This window comes from Sorex araneus, chromosome 2, assembly GCF_027595985.1.
Source record: "Sorex araneus isolate mSorAra2 chromosome 2, mSorAra2.pri, whole genome shotgun sequence".
NCBI classification, from domain to species: domain Eukaryota; kingdom Metazoa; phylum Chordata; class Mammalia; order Eulipotyphla; family Soricidae; genus Sorex; species Sorex araneus.
This window is the reverse complement of record NC_073303.1, coordinates 204,440,713-204,457,638: the sequence shown is the minus strand read 5'-3', so window position 1 is coordinate 204,457,638 and position 16,926 is coordinate 204,440,713. Positions and strand designations below refer to the sequence as shown.

Below are 16,926 nucleotides of genomic sequence, written 5' to 3'. Positions count from 1 at the left end.
TGTTAGAAATCTGTTCAAACAAATTTAGAGCAGAGCGATAGTATAGTGGGTAGGGTGCTTGCCTTGCAGGTGACACACAGGTTTGATCCTTGTTCCCACATATGGTCCCCTAAGCCTCCTGAAATGATCCCTGAGCACAAAGCTATGAATTAAGTCCTGAGCACATCAGGTGTGACCCCCCAAACAAAACCAGAACAAAACTAGAACTGTTCTATATAGTATATATGGATTCAATGTAATCCTGTTGTTCATCGATTTGCTCGAGCGGGCACCAGTAACGTCTCCATTGTGAGACTTGTTACTGTTTTTGGCATATCGAATATGCTACGGGGAGCTTGCCAGGCTCTGCCATGCAGGTGGGATACTCTCGGTAGCTTGCCAGGCTCTCCAAAAGGGACGGAGGATATGGACTCAATATTGGAAATAAATGTATTTCTTGGACCTGATAGATAGTACAGGGACTAAGGGTTGCATGTGGAGAGCTATGACTGATCTTTGAGCCCAGAGCCAGCAGTAGGCCTTGAAACTTCTGGGGATGGCTTAAGAACAAACAAATAAGCACATTTCTATTTTGATTCTTAGCATTATGATTGTACTGAGCTGAAGTCCTTTAGAGATACTTTCTTATTTAATATTTCTTTTAGATCTCTAAATGTTAGGAGTTATCAGTATTACTGCTACTAATACTATTATTTTGGTTTTGGGGTCAGACCTAACAGTTTTCAGGGATTACTCCTGGGTCTGCATTTAAGACTCTCTCCTGGTAGTGCTTGGTGTCCATATGGGCTACTGGGGACTGAATCCAAGTTAGCCAGGTGTAAGACTAGCGCCTTACCCACTGTACTATTTTTTCAACCCCACCAGAATTATTCTATAGATAGCAACTTAAGCAAGAGTATGGTAAAACTGGTTGAGAGTCCCCTTTGGGTCTGTTCATATAAGTCAGTTCTCTCAGTCACTATGAAATGCTGAACCCTTATTGCCTCCTTGCTAACCTATCAGTATGTGGTAGAACTTATCAACTTATCAACATATTTCTGTTTTGATGTCACTATATATTGTATCACGTTTTGACAGTTTAAAATAGGGTTTCTCAAGTTTGGTGCTATGTAAAAACAGTAAAAAAACGCCCGCGTTCGGTGCCCTGGAACTGTGTGAATCCGTCCTTAACCTGCAATAAGATGGAGGCTGCCTCCTCTCCGCCTTGACTGAGCGATTGGGAGCATGTCCCAAGCGGCCTGGAGGCCGATTGGCTGAGTCACTCTCGGACTCAGAATCTGAGAAGGCAGCGGCAGACTCATAATCTGCATCACTTTCATCTAATGCACTGGACGTGGAGCTATATTTATCAGTCTGAGAAATATTTATACTATGACAACCCCTTCGAGACCTGGGTACAGGAGGAGCCGAGGCCATGTTACCCCTAATATTCTCCTCCACATCAGTCGCACCTTTCAAAAACAGGAGAATAGAATTAACAATCTCCCAGGTAGTCCAGAATTCCACGGGGATCTTAGTCCCTTCCTCAGATGCCTTAGAGACATTTTTCCTAACTTGTTTCCAAATCTTACTTTCTAGAGTTCCTTCATCCGGGAACCACGGGTTAACTGCGTAAACTACCTTAAAGCAGGACCGGAGTTGGTCTCTGGAAATGCAGAGTTCCGGGTCTCCTGTTCTGCGGGAAAGATACTGAATAAAATCCATAAATGGCTTGCCCTGTTCAGTCTGGCTTGAGAAAATATGAAAGATCTTGGGAAGGCCCAGAATCTGCCACATCTTAGTGGGTGATTGCTGTGAGGATTATAATCCCCAGCACACTAAAAAATCCTGATCTCCCACTCACTTTCTAGAGTGGGGTGCACTGAACGCTATTCTTACCTTTAGTTGGTAGTTTGGGCCCGCTCCAGGGACGCCAGCTGTAAAAACTAAAAAAACGCCCGTGTTCGGTGCCCCGGAACCGCTGTGTGTGCTGTCGGTTGAGGGCAGGCGATGGAAGGAAGAAGGCGAGACTGGTTGCTCGATCAGTTTATTTCATTCACTCTCCCTGCTTCTCTCCCGGCTCTCGGTCTCTCTCTGGATCTCTGGATCTGGCCCCGTGGATCTGGTCCCCCAACCCACTCTTACCAGCCTAGTTAAATCTCCACAGCATGAGGGGGTTGGGGCATACACATAGGTGTGGTCACCATCAGTAGGGTAAGGTCCTTTCCCTTAGGGGATGCTTCTCCTAGGACTTAATTCTCTTTCAGCAGGAGGATCCACCCAAGGGTGGAGTCCCATGAATGTGTTTCTCTTCTCCTCAGCCAGCAAACATATAAGAATTTATAATATTAATTATTTTGTATGGACACAATAAGAAATGCATTAAAGCTTATAGAATTGCTCTCCTGGGGCCATCTCAATCTCAGACTACAGTGCTCAGACCAGATCAGTCTTTCCTATCCCTAGCAGGGTCCCAGTCTCATAATTACTATTGGATCATGACAGCATTTGTCTATGATCAAGCTCTTAACTTATAGTTAAGAATTAGGCACTTTGGCCAGGCCCATCTTGATGCCAGGGTAGCACATAACTCACCACTTGCCCTGGATCCTTCCCATCCCACATCAGGGACCCTACTTTGGGGTGCTAGGAACTGAGGGCAACTGAGGCTTAAGTGGAGAAAGCAGATGCCCGGGAGGGAATAATATTCGAGGCCAATTAATTCCCAAGTTTCAAAAACATAATATTGTCTTCTTGTGTCTATACAAAACAGTCATAGCTTTAAAGTAAATTATTCAAAAGGCACAAGAAGAGGAGAAAGACAATATTAATTTATATAATATAAATTCAGTATCCTAGGAAGGTCTGACCTTGCAAATTAGCAGAGTCAGATTAAGGGAAAGCCGAGGATTAACTCTTTTGGGGAAGAGAGCATGGAGAAGTGATTATAGCTAAACAAAGGGATGGGAGAGATTCGGGAACACCTTGATGGGTGTGACTGGGGTAAGCCTAAACTCTGGGTAAAACCGGGACAAGCTACTTGTGGCAAGGAGGGAAAGGACAAAGTAATGTCATCCTACAGTGCTATTTGGTGCTATCTTACTAGGTAATTCCTTGTTGTGGGTTGCGAGGGTTTGGCCTCTGCATTGTGGGGTGGTTAGCAGTGTTTTTGCCCCTCACGCACTAAGTGACAGTTGTGCTCCAAACCAAGAATATCTCCTATCATTGGATGTTCCCAGGAGAATGAAATCATCCACAGCTGAAAGTCACAGACTCAGAATTACAGAAATTTTGGTGTTTTTTCTAAAAAAAAAAAAAATTTAAAAACGGGCTGAGTGGTAATACAGAAGTTTAAGGTGCTCGTCTTATACTCAGCTAACCAGAATTCAATCTGTGTCAGCCCAGATGGTTCTCTGAGCCCTGCCAGAAGTGATCCATGAGCACAGAGCCAGGAGTAAGCCCTGAGCACAGTTGGGTGCAGCCCAAAAACCAGAAGAAAAAAAAAAGAAAAAAAGCCAAAACAATAAAAAACCAAAGTCAAATAAAAAAACATACATCCTTATCTAGAATATTTAAAAGTCTTAATGCTTTAAAAATAAACTTTGATTTTGAACTCTGATAGTTTTGTTCAGTTAGTTACTCAAGGTACAGTTTGTATACATAGCTCTTGTGTAGGTGAATACATTCTTTTTTATCACTGTGTGTCTAGTGCAACTACCATTTTTACCAACTGATATTTTAGCACTAACCAGGGAAAGGTTATACATAAACTCACATGTATTGTGATCAGATTGTGATCAGATGTTTTAAGGAAATTGATTGCTGTGTCATATTTGATTTGTTATTATTATTATTATTATTATTATTATTTTTGCTTTTTTTTTGGGGGGTCACACCTGGCAATGCATAGAGGTTACTCCTGGCTTTGCACTCAGGAATTATTCCTAGTGGTACTCAGGGAACCATATGGGATGCTGGGAATCGAACCCAGGTTGGCCGCATGCAAGGCAAATGCCCAACCCGCTGTGCTATCGCTCCAGCCCCTTGTTATTTATTTTTGAACATTATTTTATTATTAAATTCTGAATGTTTTAGGTTCAGATATAGTCCAGTGGCAGAGCTCATGCCTCTATGTGTGAGGCCCTGGGTTTATCGTAGGCATGAAGAGCAATCAGTTTGGGTGACTAATGGTTGGTTGTATGCAAGGCAAGAACCAGAGTATCCTACCCACTGTACTTTCCAGCTTCTTACTTTTCAAATAGAGGCCAGGCCTAGTGGTGCTGGGAGAAGGTGGAGGGAGCCACCCCTGGGGTTACTCAGCCTTGCGATACTGTGCTTCAGGGCTTGGCCTTTGCTGTGGTGCTTAGGCCCTCAGACCCGTGGGATCTCTGCAGTGCCATGGATCTGAGGGCCTTGCATAGGTTAGGCAGTGTGTGTAAACAGCCTCGAGGCACTGATTCATTGACTAGAGAAATGAATGACTGAATGCCACAGAAATATTGGTACTAGCAGTAGTTGCAGGAGCTCTGAACACAGTTATGTTTCTCTTCTGGGTTTCCATGGCTTCCTGCTGTGTTCAGTAACCCAGGGAATTTCTTTTTTCTTTTTTGAATTTTGAATTTTATTTTTATAAAGTTGTTCACAATAATTTATTACATTCATTGTTCCAACACCAATCCCACCACTGTTACATCTTCCTACCACCATTATTTCAAATTTTCCCAGCCACCACAAAAGTCTGCTCCAGTAGCTGGCCCTAAATAATTTGTTTTGTATTGCTTGTTATGAATTATTCGCTAAAAATGATCAAAGAAAGTTGTGTGAAGATTGTTGTATCTCAGGGGCCGGAGCGATAGCACAGCGGGTAGGGCGTTTGCCTTGCACTCGGCCGACCCGGGTTCAATCCCCGGCATCCCATATGGTCCCCCAAGCACTGCCAGGAGTAATTCCTGAGTGCAGAACCAGGAGTAACCCCTGAGCATCGCTGGGTGTGACCCAAAAAGCAAAAAAAAAAAAAAAAAAAAAAAAGATTGTTGTATCTCAGCCTAGAGTCATTAAGCCCTTTTATAAGAGATTTATAATATGCCGTTACAGATTGAGCCTTGTGTGCTAATATATATATGTGTATATATATACATATATGTATATATGTATGTATGTATATATATATGTATATGTATATGTATATATATATATATATATATATATATATACTTTAAATCAAGATCAGTTGCCTTCTACTTTACATTCCATCCAGGTGGTGTGCTACTCCTTGTATAATAGTGGTGTAGAGTGAGATGTAAGAAATTCTAAAATTTTAAATAGGGTATATACAGCTGCAGTTAAATTTTCAACTGGATAGAGACTTTGGAGTCCGGAGGCATCTCTGCAGCTTATTAATCTCGTTGGAAGATTTATTTATGAATCTCTGGATCATGGCCATTAATGAGCTTACATGGTGCCAGAGACAGTTTGTGGGCATGACTGCCAGGCTCTTGGAAGAACAGGGAGATGGGGGAGGTCGCCCATCTCTGACTCTGTGAGAGCTTGGAGATTTCAGTCAGAAAACTCGCATACCTGAGTTTTTCAGTAAATTTATCACTCATAGCTGAGGCTTGTCCCTGGCCTGTGGTGATCAGCTGCCGGGACTGTTGGGGTGGGTGAGTCCCACCCCCACTCCCTCCAGGCTTCTCTGGATATGAAATCCAGCCTGGCACAGGGTCTGGAGGCATCTTTTCAGGGAATTTCTTTTCTTTCTTTCTTTCTTTTTTTTTTTTTGCTTTTTGGGTCACACCCAGCAGTGCACAGGGGTTACTCCTGGCTCTGCACTCAGGAATTACTCCTGGCAGTGCTGGGGGACCATATGGGATGCTGGGAATCGAACCTGGGTCGGCCGCGTGCAGGGCAAATGCCCTACCCACTGTGCTATCGCTTCAGGAAATTTCTTATGTGTTTTCTTTTGCCTGCCTTCCATGAGTAAATGTGATATTAGAAACAGAAATAATTATCTTTGAGCTTTTGAAAACATTTGAAATTGCATCAGGATACCTTACTGTGGATCATAGAGAGAGATCATTCAGTGGGCTGAGCACATGCATTTCGTGCTGGAGTCCTGGATTCAGTCCCTGCTACGACATGGTCTCCTGAGCATTGCTGGGAGCAACAGCACCCAGTCAGAAGAAGCCCTGAATACTGCAGAGTGTGTTCACCTCCCCCACCAAAAAAATCCAGCAAGATATTTTACTTACCCTTATGAGTTGCTTTAATAACTGAGGGACCAGGTTCATTCCCTGGCACCCCATGTAGTTCATCAAGCTCTGCTAGGAGCCAGAACTAATTCCTGAGCTTAGCTGGGTGTGACCCCAAAACAGAACAAAGAAACTGAGGGAGACCTGTGCTTTGGTACTGTAGGAAAGGCTTGTTTTATACAAGTTGAAAGTATATATTTGATTATTTAATATATGAAAATAACTTTCAAGTTCAAACTTTGCGAAATTAGATGATAATTCTTATGAAGAAAATTAAAACCTAAATAATTTTACTTGCTTCTTAATTAATAAGAAACATCTATAGAGATATTATGGGTGAAAACCCTTGAAAATGTTTTTATTACTAGGAGACTGATTGAATAAATTATGGGTCAGGTATGCAATGGGTTACTATGTTTCAGAAAAGAATGTGGGTGTCTTGTGTTTACTGATAGTTTCAGAAAGAAGAAAAAAAATAAAAGTGCATTTTCCTCCAACATGTTGGAGAAACCAGAAGGATACAAAACCAAATAATAGAAATAGTTATTTGAGAATTGGGATGGGATAAGAGTTGGGAGATACAGAATAGCTAGAAATAGAAAGAATATACTTTTACTTTAAAAATTTTTTTTTTAATTTTTTTGCTTTTTGGGTCACACCTAGTGATGCTCAGGGGTTACTCCTGGCTCTGCACTTAGGAATTACCCCTGGCCGTGCTCAGGGGACCATGTGAGTTGCTGGGAATCGAACCCGGGTCGGCCGCGTGCAAGGCAGATGCCCTACCCATTGTGCTATCACTCCAGCCGCTATACTTTTACTTTTAAAAAATATTCATAAAAAGTTATAGAGCAATATAAATCCTTTTAATTATTAAGAATAAAAATAGACTTTAAAACTATTAAGACTAATGGAATTAATTTAAATATTGTGTTTTTAGATCAACTGCACCTTATTGACTGGGAAACTGACAGTGAGAAAGAAGATGCTGGTGACTTCAGTAATGACTCTGAAGACTCGGAGAGTGTGGTGGACATTTCAGACTGTGTTTCTTGTGCCAGCAGTCCTTCGTTGACAAGTGAAGAGAGGCTGGCTGAGCTTCCTAAAGTAAGAGTGTATTGTTCTTATTTCATTCTGTTTATCCTGCACAATAGAGCTTGGCAAGCTTTCCGTGGCATATTTGATTTGCCAAAAACAGTAACAACAAGTCTCGCAATGGAGAAGTTACTGGTGCCCCCTCGAGCAAATCGATGAACAATGGGAGGACAGTGCTATGCTACTTGTTAATAAAGTCTCTTGGCGATTTTTGCTTTTAGGCCACACCTGGTGATGTTCAGGGGTTTCTCCTGGATTTACTCTAGCCCTGCTCTGAGGAATCACTCTGGGCAGGGCTTTGGCCATATGGACAGACTCTGTGGGATGATGGGGATTGAACCCAGGTTGGCCGGGTGCAAGGCATGCACCCTACTCTCACTCTGGCTCCCATTTTAGAAGTTTAAAAAAAATTTAAAAGGAGGCAGTTTGAGGATTTAGGGACACCAGCCAATCCAGCGTACTGAGTTGCCTCAGGCCAAGGATCCCCTCCAGCTCTTTTTTTTTGAAGGGAGTTGGGGACCACATCCTGTGTTGTTTAGGGTTTACTCCTGGCTCTGCAGTCAGGGACCAATAGGGTGGGCTCAGGTACCATTCTGGGTGCTGGGATTGAACACTGAGTTGGCCATCTGAAGGGCAAGTACTTTACCTACTCTGCTATCACTCTGGCTGAGCTTGGCGATTAAAAAAATTTTTAAAAAAATTACACTGTTGGTGGTTTGTTTTTAACCTTTTCAGTACCTTTGGCGCAATAGTATTTCTGATATTTTATTTTACTTATTTAAAGTAACTTGCTTATAATGTATTTTTTTTTTGCTTTTTTTGGGGGGGCGGGGTGGTCACGCCCGGCAATGCACAGGGGTTACTCCTGGCTTTGCACTCAGGAATTATTCCTGGTGGTACTCGGGGTACCATATGGGATACTGGAAATTGAACCCGGGTCGGCTGCCGGCAAGGCAAATGCCCTATCTCCTGTGCTATTGCTCCAGCCCCTTATAATGTAGCATTGTAGCACTGTTGTCCCTTGTTCATCCATTTGATTGAATGGGCAACAGTAACATCTCCAACGTGAGACTTGTTGTTACTGTTTTTGACATATTGAATATGTCACGGGGAGCTTGCCAGGTTCTGCTGTGCGGGCAGATACTCTTTAGTAGCTTGCCGGGCTCTCCGAGAGTGACAGAGGAATTGAACCTAGGTCAGCCGCGTGCAAGGCAAACGTCCTACCCGCTGTGCTATTGCATAATTAAAAACATTTTTTTATTAAGGCACCATAATTACAAAGTTATTTGTAATAGAGCTTCAGGTATACAATGTTCCAACACCAATCCTATGATCAGTGTCATCTTCACTCCACTAATGTCCCCAGGTTCCTTCCTACCCCCAGTCAAACCCTTTGACAGGCACACTTTTAAGTTTGGTTGTTGTAGTTACATCATGTTTTTTGTGTTGTTGACTTTTATTTATTTATTTTTACTTTATTTAAAAAATTTTTTTTTATTGAATCACCATGTGGAAAGTTACAAAGCATTCAGGCTTAAGTCTCAGTTATACAATGGTCGAACCCCCATTCCTTCACCAGTGCCCATATTCCACCACCAAGAACCCCAGTATACCTCCCCTCCCCCCGCCTGTGTAGCCGATAATTTTCACTTTACTTTCTCTTTACTTTGATTACATTCAATATTTCCACAAAAAAACCTCACTATTATTGTTTGGAGTCCCCCCCACCCCCAAATCAGACCTGCTGAAAAGGAGGCATTTGATAATTTGTTTTCCATTGCTGAGAATGAAGAGATATGAGGTCTTGGATTTCTGTATTTTAGTATTTTAGTAACTAAGTCCAGGGAAACTTCTGCCAGAAATTGCATCATTGTAAGCTTATACTTCTCTTTAGTGGTCTTTATAAGATGGTGGTCGCCACGCCTTCCCCTTCCCCCCCGCCCGGAAAGGAAAAGCGGAGAGAGAAAAACCTTTCCCCTCCTGGGGCGACATGGGGCCATGGCTTAGTTCACAGTCTTAGAGACATTTCTGCAAGAAGCTGCTGATAACAAAATTAGTCTAGCTGGCCTCCAGGATCATGGTCATTCAGCAACGGAGAGACTGCACATGTGTGGCCACTCAGGTCACATCTTGGTGGAGAGTGATGCCAGTACTTGCCCCCATCCCGAGATCTCGCGTGCATCCCATTGCTGCAAGCTCGTACCTCTCTTTAGTGGTCCTTATAAGATGGCAGTTGCCATGCCTTTATCCCCGGAAAGGAAAAGCAGAGAGAGAAGAACCTTTCCCCTCCGGGGGCAGCATGGGGCCGTGGCTTAGTTCACAGTCTAGAGACATTTCTGCAAGAAGCTGCTGGTACCAAAAGTAGTTTAGCTGGCCTCCGGGATCATGGTCATCCAGCAACGGAGAGGCCGTACACGTGTGGCCGCCCAGTTCACATCTTGGTGGAGAGCAGCGCCATTACCGCCGTTGACTTTGTTTTAGATATATAAATGTACCGCATCTTTACATCTCTGAGGCCCTTGCCCCATGCTTATTTAGGTTACTGCGATGAGTATTACTAAGGTAGTAGTCTAGTTTGCCTGAAGTTCATGAACATTCAAAGCAATAGTGCATGTTGATAATGGACAACCTTTGAATAAGGTTTTCTGTAGACATATTTTTGAAGGCTGGTCACAAGTCACATAGTGCATTGTAGTCTTTTTTTTTTTTTTGCTTTTTGGGTCACACCCGGTGATGCACAGGGGTTACTCCTGGCTCTGCTCTCAGGAATTATGCCTGGTGATGATCTGAAGACTATATGGGATGCTGGGGATTGAACCTGGGTCAGTCGCATGCAAGGCAAACGCCCTACCCTCTGTACTATCGCTCCGGCCTCATGTGGCAGCTTTTTGAGATACATTTATACAAAACTGCTCTTGGGGTAGCCTTGAATCAAAGACCTAAGCATTGATCTGGCCAAAATTTCCCCTTTGGGGGTTGTTCTCCAGCCGAGCCTAGTACTCAAAGCCTTACTCTGTCTCTACAGCGACCCCTAGTGGTCTTCAGGGATCATATGTAGTTCTAGGAATTCCAGCTAGGGCTGCAGCCCCGCCTCCTCATGCTCACAAGTGCCTTACCCCCTGTTCTGTCTGACCCTGGAAAGTTTCTTAAAGCTGCAGTGCAATTAGAGTTGCTTTTTACTCTATCCTCTTTCCTTTCTTCTCTCATAGTTTTCCAATCTTCATTGTTATCTAAAATTCTATGATTCCTGTCATTTCCCCTTATTCTTCAGTGCTTCTCCCAGTAAATCTCCTCTGTAATCCCTGCATATCCATTGTAAAAAACTAAGGCAAGCCAGGGGTGCGTGCACTCTCCAGGCGGCTCTGTCTCACTACCTACGTTCGGTGCCCTGGAACCGCTGTGTGTGCTGTCCGTCAACGGCAGGTGACGGAAGGAAGAAGGCCAAAACCTGGTTGCTCGATCAGTTTATTTCATTCTCTCTCTCTGCTTCTCTCCCGGGTCTGGATCTCTCTCTGGATCTATGGATCTGGCCCCGCAACCCACTCTTACAGCCTAGTTAAATCTCCCCAGCAAGAGGGGGTTGGGGTGTACACATAGGTGTGGTCACCATCAATAGGGTAAGGTTCCTTTCCCTCAGGGGATGCTTCTCCTAGGACTGAATTCTCTTTCAGCAGGAGGATCCACCCAAGGGTGGAGTCCCATGAGTGTGTTTCTCCTCTCCTTAGCCAGCAAACATATAAGAATTCATAGTATTAATCATTTTGTATGGACACAATAAGAAATGCATTAAAGCTTATAGAATTGCTCTCCAGGGGCCATCTCGATCTCAGACTACAGTGCTCAGGCCAGATCAGTCTTTCCTATCCCTAGCAGGGTCCTAGTCTCATCATTACTTTTGGATCATGACAGCATTTGTCTATGATCAAGCTCTTAACTTATAGTTAAGAATTAGGCACTTTGGCCAGGCTCATCTTGATGCCAGGGTAGCACATAACTCACTGCTTGCCCTGGATCCGTCCCGTTCCTCTTTGGGACCCTGTTTTTGGGTGCTAGGAACTGAGGGCAACTGAGGCTTAAGTGGAGAAAGCAGATGCTCGGGAGGGAATAATATTTGAGGCCAATTAAATCCCAAGTTACAAAAACATAATATTGTCTTCTTGTGTCTATGTAAAAAAGACATTGCTTTAAAGTAAATTATTCAAAAGGCATAAAGAGGGGAGAAAGGCATTGTTATAATATTCAGTGTCCTAGGAAGGTCTGACCTTACAAATTAGCAGAGTCAGATTAAGGAAAAGCCTCGGATTAACTGTTTTGGGGAAGAGAGCATAGAGAAGTGATTATAGCTAAACAAAGGGATGGGAGAGATTCGGGAACACCTTGATGGGTGTGACTGGGGTAAGCCTAAACTCGGGAAAAACCGGGACAAGCTACTCATGGCAAGTGGGGGAGGACAAAGTAATGTCATCCTACAATCCATCAGTCAGTATCTTGAGTCATGTCAGTCCTTACTTCCTAATACTGATGTTAATACCTAAAACCATTACCTTCTATTAGTTATTTCAGATTGGGTTGAAAGGAGTAAACTATGTGATGTACAGTTTTTATAGATTTGCCTTTCTTCATAGTCTGTCATGGAATTTCCATGGAAGTTTGTTCTGAAGTCTTTTCCTGGTAGTGAAGTGGGCAAGTGAGCCTGAAAAAGGGGTAGCAGCCTATTGATAGAGGATCACTAGTAAGTATGTTGCCATTATTAGCACCTTGAACATTTTGTTATTTTTCTCCAACTGCCCCCCCCCACACTTTATATAAACACTGTGGTTTACAAACTGTGTTCATGATGATTTGTTACAGTCATTCAGTATTTCAGCACCAATCCCACCACCACTATCACCTTCCCTCCACCATTGTCTCAAATTTTCCCAACCACCCCTCAAGTCTGCCCTTGTAGCAGGTCCACAATAATTTATTTTATATTGCTTGTTACCAATGAATTGCTAATGGAATGATTAAAAAATATTTCCTTAGAAGAAAATTAATGAAAATTGTATCTCACCATGTGGACATTAAGTCTTTGTCCGAGGGATTATTAAGATGTTGTTACAAGTTAAGCCTTCAGTGTTAATGTTTTTATTAGTTGAGATCAGTTGGCTTCTACATTTTATCCCATCCAATCTGGTGTGCTGCTGCTGGATTGTCAGTGTTGTAGAGTTTGGAGATGTATCTCCAGAATATCCAGAATATTTAATTGGGAGTTTAACTCCAGCTGGAGTTAAATTTCTAATGGGGTGGTGACTTTGGGTGTGGGTATGACTGTCAGGGCTTCTGGAAGTACAGGGAAGTAGGGGAGAATAGCCTATCTCGACTGAGAAGGCCTGGGATTTTCAGTCACAGGGACCCATGCACCTGAGTCTTTGGCAGGCTGAGTTCTCTGTGAGGCTCAGTCCTGAGTGAGTGGAGTCTGGTCAGAGGCATGGCAGTGATTTTGGAGTGTAGGAGCAAGTGATTGTTGGGGCTTCAGTACTGCCCTGGATGTCTTAGGTAGAAACAGGTGTCTGAGAGATTTTTGTGGCTAGTTGATATATTTTGAGATTTATTTATGACTCTCTGGAATAAGGCCGGTGGATGAGCTTACATGGTAGCGGAGGTGGTCCCTTGTACTATTAGTTAATTCTCTAGAAGCACAGCATCTCTTATTTAGCACAAGTGACTATTATTATTTTATTTAAAAAATTTTATTTTTTCTTTTTGGGTCACATCCTGGTGATACACAGGGGTTACTCCTGGCTCTGCACTCAGGAATTACCTCTGGTGGTGCTCAGGGGACTACATGGGATGCTGGGAATCGAACCCGGGTCAGCCGCATGCAAGGCAAATACCTTACCTGCTGTGCTGTTGCTCTAGCCCCAAGTGACTATTATTTTTGTTCTCATACTGTGTTTGTAGAGATGGGGCATATAGAGTGGGTGAATGTTATATGGGAAAGTCATGCTTTAACTTAGAAGGTAACTTGGATTATAATTCAGGTAACTGAAATCTTTGTCCAGGTTTAGGAAATATTCTTCCCTGAATTAATACTTATGACTATTGTATTTTCACTCTCTGGAGAGTTTTCTGCCAGTGCTTTTTTTTTTTTTAAATTTATTTATTAGTGAGTCACAGTGAGGGTACAGTTACAGATTTATACATTTTTGTGCTCATGTTTCTCTCATACAAAGTTCGAGAACCCATCCCTTCACCAGTGCCCATTCTCCACCACAAATAAACCCAACATCCCTCCCACCCCCCCAAATCCCATCTTCTCCCCCAACCCCCTCACTGTGGCAGGATATTCCCTTTTGTTCTCTCTCTCTTATTAGGTGTTGTGGTTTGCAATAAAGGTGTTGAGTGTCCATTGTGTTCAGTATCTAGTCTACATTCAGCAGCGTCACCCTTCCCCCGCGTGGCCTCCAACCACATTTTGCTTGGTGTTCCCTTCTCTATCTGAGCTGCCTTTTTCCCTGAATGTGAGGCCAGCTTCCAAGCCATGGAGTCAAACTCCTGGTACTTATTTCTACTATTCTTAGGTGTTAGTCTCCTACTCTGTTATTCTATATTCCACAGATGAGTGCAATCTTTCTGTATTTATCTCTCTCTTTCTGACTCATTTCACTTAGCACGATACTTTCCATGCCGATCCACTTATATGCAAAGTTCATGACCTCATTTTTTCTAACAGCTGCATAGTATTCCATTGTATAGATATACCAAAGTTTCTTCAACCAATCATCTGTTCTAGGGCACTCGGGTTTTTTCCAGATTCTGCCAGTGCTTTTTTAAGGGCAACTCAACTCATAATAGTAGCAACAGCTTACATAACTAGCGCTTTCTTGACATGGACTTCCTTCTAAGTTATATGAATTAGCTTAAAGTAGAAAAGATTGTTAAACTACTTTTAGATGAGAATTCTATGGAAGAGTAAGTAATTTTCATATAAAGTAGGAATGAATTGAGTCAGAATTCTAACTCAGACACTCTGGCTTCAGTGCTGTGATCTTGACTATTATAGTATCAGTAATAGTAATATCAAAATAACTTTAATAACAAAGAATAACCCTGAATTCTTTATGCTAGTCTTTGCCAAAAGCTTGTAATTTGAGATAGCTATTATTATTAGCCTCATTTGATAGGTAAGGGAATGGAGACATAGATAGTAAATCTCATCACGAGATTAATGCTTGTGCAGTCTGATCTCTCAATTTGTGTTGTTTTCATTGTAGAATAACATGATAACATATTTACTTGAAAAGAAAGCATGATCCAGTGATTTTTTTTTATAATACTGTACTTTAGATGTTGAACAGTGTTGAGTGTTGTTAATTATTAATGTAACTTTCCATTTTGTCCAATTTTTTTTTTTTGCTTTTTGGGTCACACCTGGCGATGCACAGGAGTTACTCCTGGCTCTGCACTCAGGAATTACCCCTGGCCGTGCTCAGGGGACCATATGGGATGCTGGGATTTGAACCCGGGTCGGCCGCGTGCAAGGCAAACGCCCTACCCGCTGTGCTATCTCTCCAGCCCCTTGTCCAATATTTTTGCCTGGGTTTTACAATTTTTTTTTTTGCATCTTCTAAAATCATTCCTATAGAGGGCAGCAGAGACACAGCAGTGAGTTCTTAATGAGTCAGGAAGTTAGAAGAAAACTGGACGAGGTGAACCTGGTTATGTAATTTTCATTTACTTTATATCATACTCTTATGCAAACACAGGCTAGTAGACATGATAAATAGCCCTTGTGAATTTCAGACTTTTGTTGAAGGTATGTAATGGAAGATGTCTGCCAAAGATTTGTGAGAAAAAAAATGTGGTCTACTCCAAATTTGAAACTTGAAATTTGGAGTGATTGTTATGAAACATTTTCTTTGTACTCTTAACAGTAAGGGAAGAACATAGTTTATCTTAGTTTTCAGAAGATAAACTATGAAGACGAAAGCTTCTTTTTTTGTTTACTTAGTGTTTTCGTTTTGGGGGCCATACACTGTGGAGTGGGTGTGAGGAGAGAGACTCCCTGTGGAGTCCTCAGGTTCACTCCTCATCAGCACTCCAAGAGCCCTGTGATTCCTGAGTTGAGCCTGGGGCTCCCACATTCGAATGTACTCCAGTGATTTGAGCCCTCTCCTGGCTCAGGTATAGAAAAATTTCAACAACATCAGCAAAAAGAATACTCAGCATTTTTGCAGCATATCCTCCAATGTTGTTTCATTCAGTGCTTCATGTCCCTATGGAGTAGAATCTAGGAGCTTCAGTTTCCATGCACATCCGAAGATAGGAAGGTTCTATTCACTGGTGTATGTCTGATGTGTGTGAATGTGTGTATGTGTGTGGTTTTTGTCCCTGAGCTCTTTGAATAGGCTCTGGAACCCTTGATCTGAACTGAAATAGATAGCTGGAAAATAATTGGGTGAATGGATACTAATATTTGTTAAATATTAGAAAATTTAGGGTCTTTAGATGTTTGGTGATATTTTTGTGTCCAGAAGTATTCATAAATAATAAATATATCTTGAGAAAGTGATCTGGAAAACTTTGAAAGTACTTCTGATTTTTTTAAAAAACAAAGATACAAAGTTATTCATGATTGAATTTCAGGCATACAGTGTCCTAATATCAATCCCTCACAGTGTCCCCTTCCCTCAACCAAGGTCCCCAGTTTTCTCTACCCTCAGGCCTGCCTCTATGATAGACAGTTTTCTCTCTTTTATTTTCCTTTTAGACACTATGGTTTATAGTATTGTACTGACAGGATATCAGGCATGTCACTTTATCAGCACCCAGTCTATCCAGATGCCCAGTCTGTCCAAACAGTGGTCAACACTGTTTGGAATGGTGTCGATTTTAAAATTTCTCCCTCTTCTGTTTACATCTAGGAATACAACAGATTTTTTTTTTGGTATTGACTTTGTAGCCGTTACATTGCTGTATTTATGTATTGTTTCTAGCTTTTTAATAGACTCTTTAGGGTCTTCTATGTGTATTATATAATCTACAAATTGTGATAGTTTGACTTCTTTTCCAATTTGGATTCTTTAAAGAAAAAAATTTTTTTAATTTTATTTAGACAACACAAAGAGTTGTTCTTGATGCATTTGTTACAGGCATTCGATATTCCAACACCAATCACACCACCAGTGTGACCTTCCCCCCACCATTGTCCCCATTTTCTTTAGTACCCATTAAGCCTGCCCCCTTAGCAGTCCCAAACTAATTTATTTTATATTGCTTATTACCAATAAATGGCTAGTAGAATTATCAAAACAAACTTCTTTAAAAGAAAATTTGTGAAAACTGTTCTATCTCACTGTGGGGATATTGAATCCTTACAAGAGGGTTTACTAAGCTGTTGTTGCTAGTTTGATGTTTTTGTTTATTGAGCTTAGTTGGCTTCTGTGTTTTTTTTTTCTCCACTTGTTTTGTAATGTTCCTACTAGGTTGTCACAACTGTAGAGTTTGGAGATGTTTGGAGATGTTGAGAGATGTCTCATGGCTGCATTTGTGGCCATGTGCTCCAGAAAATTCAGAATATTTAACAGGTCATTTAGCCTTCATGGTGGTGGTTGTGGCATGGGGG

The 16,926-nt window shown here is 41.9% G+C and overlaps 1 protein-coding gene across 1 annotated transcript in view; it reads left to right on the top strand.

The window, feature by feature from the left end:
- SPIDR (scaffold protein involved in DNA repair) overlaps positions 1–16,926 on the top strand; it is a 373,264-nt gene that overhangs the window by 22,931 nt on the left and 333,407 nt on the right. Inside the window, exon 5 of the mRNA XM_055129012.1 lies at positions 7,165–7,331. Within this exon, the coding sequence (XP_054984987.1) occupies positions 7,165–7,331 (167 nt within the window). The remainder of the gene's footprint in view (positions 1–7,164; positions 7,332–16,926) is intronic.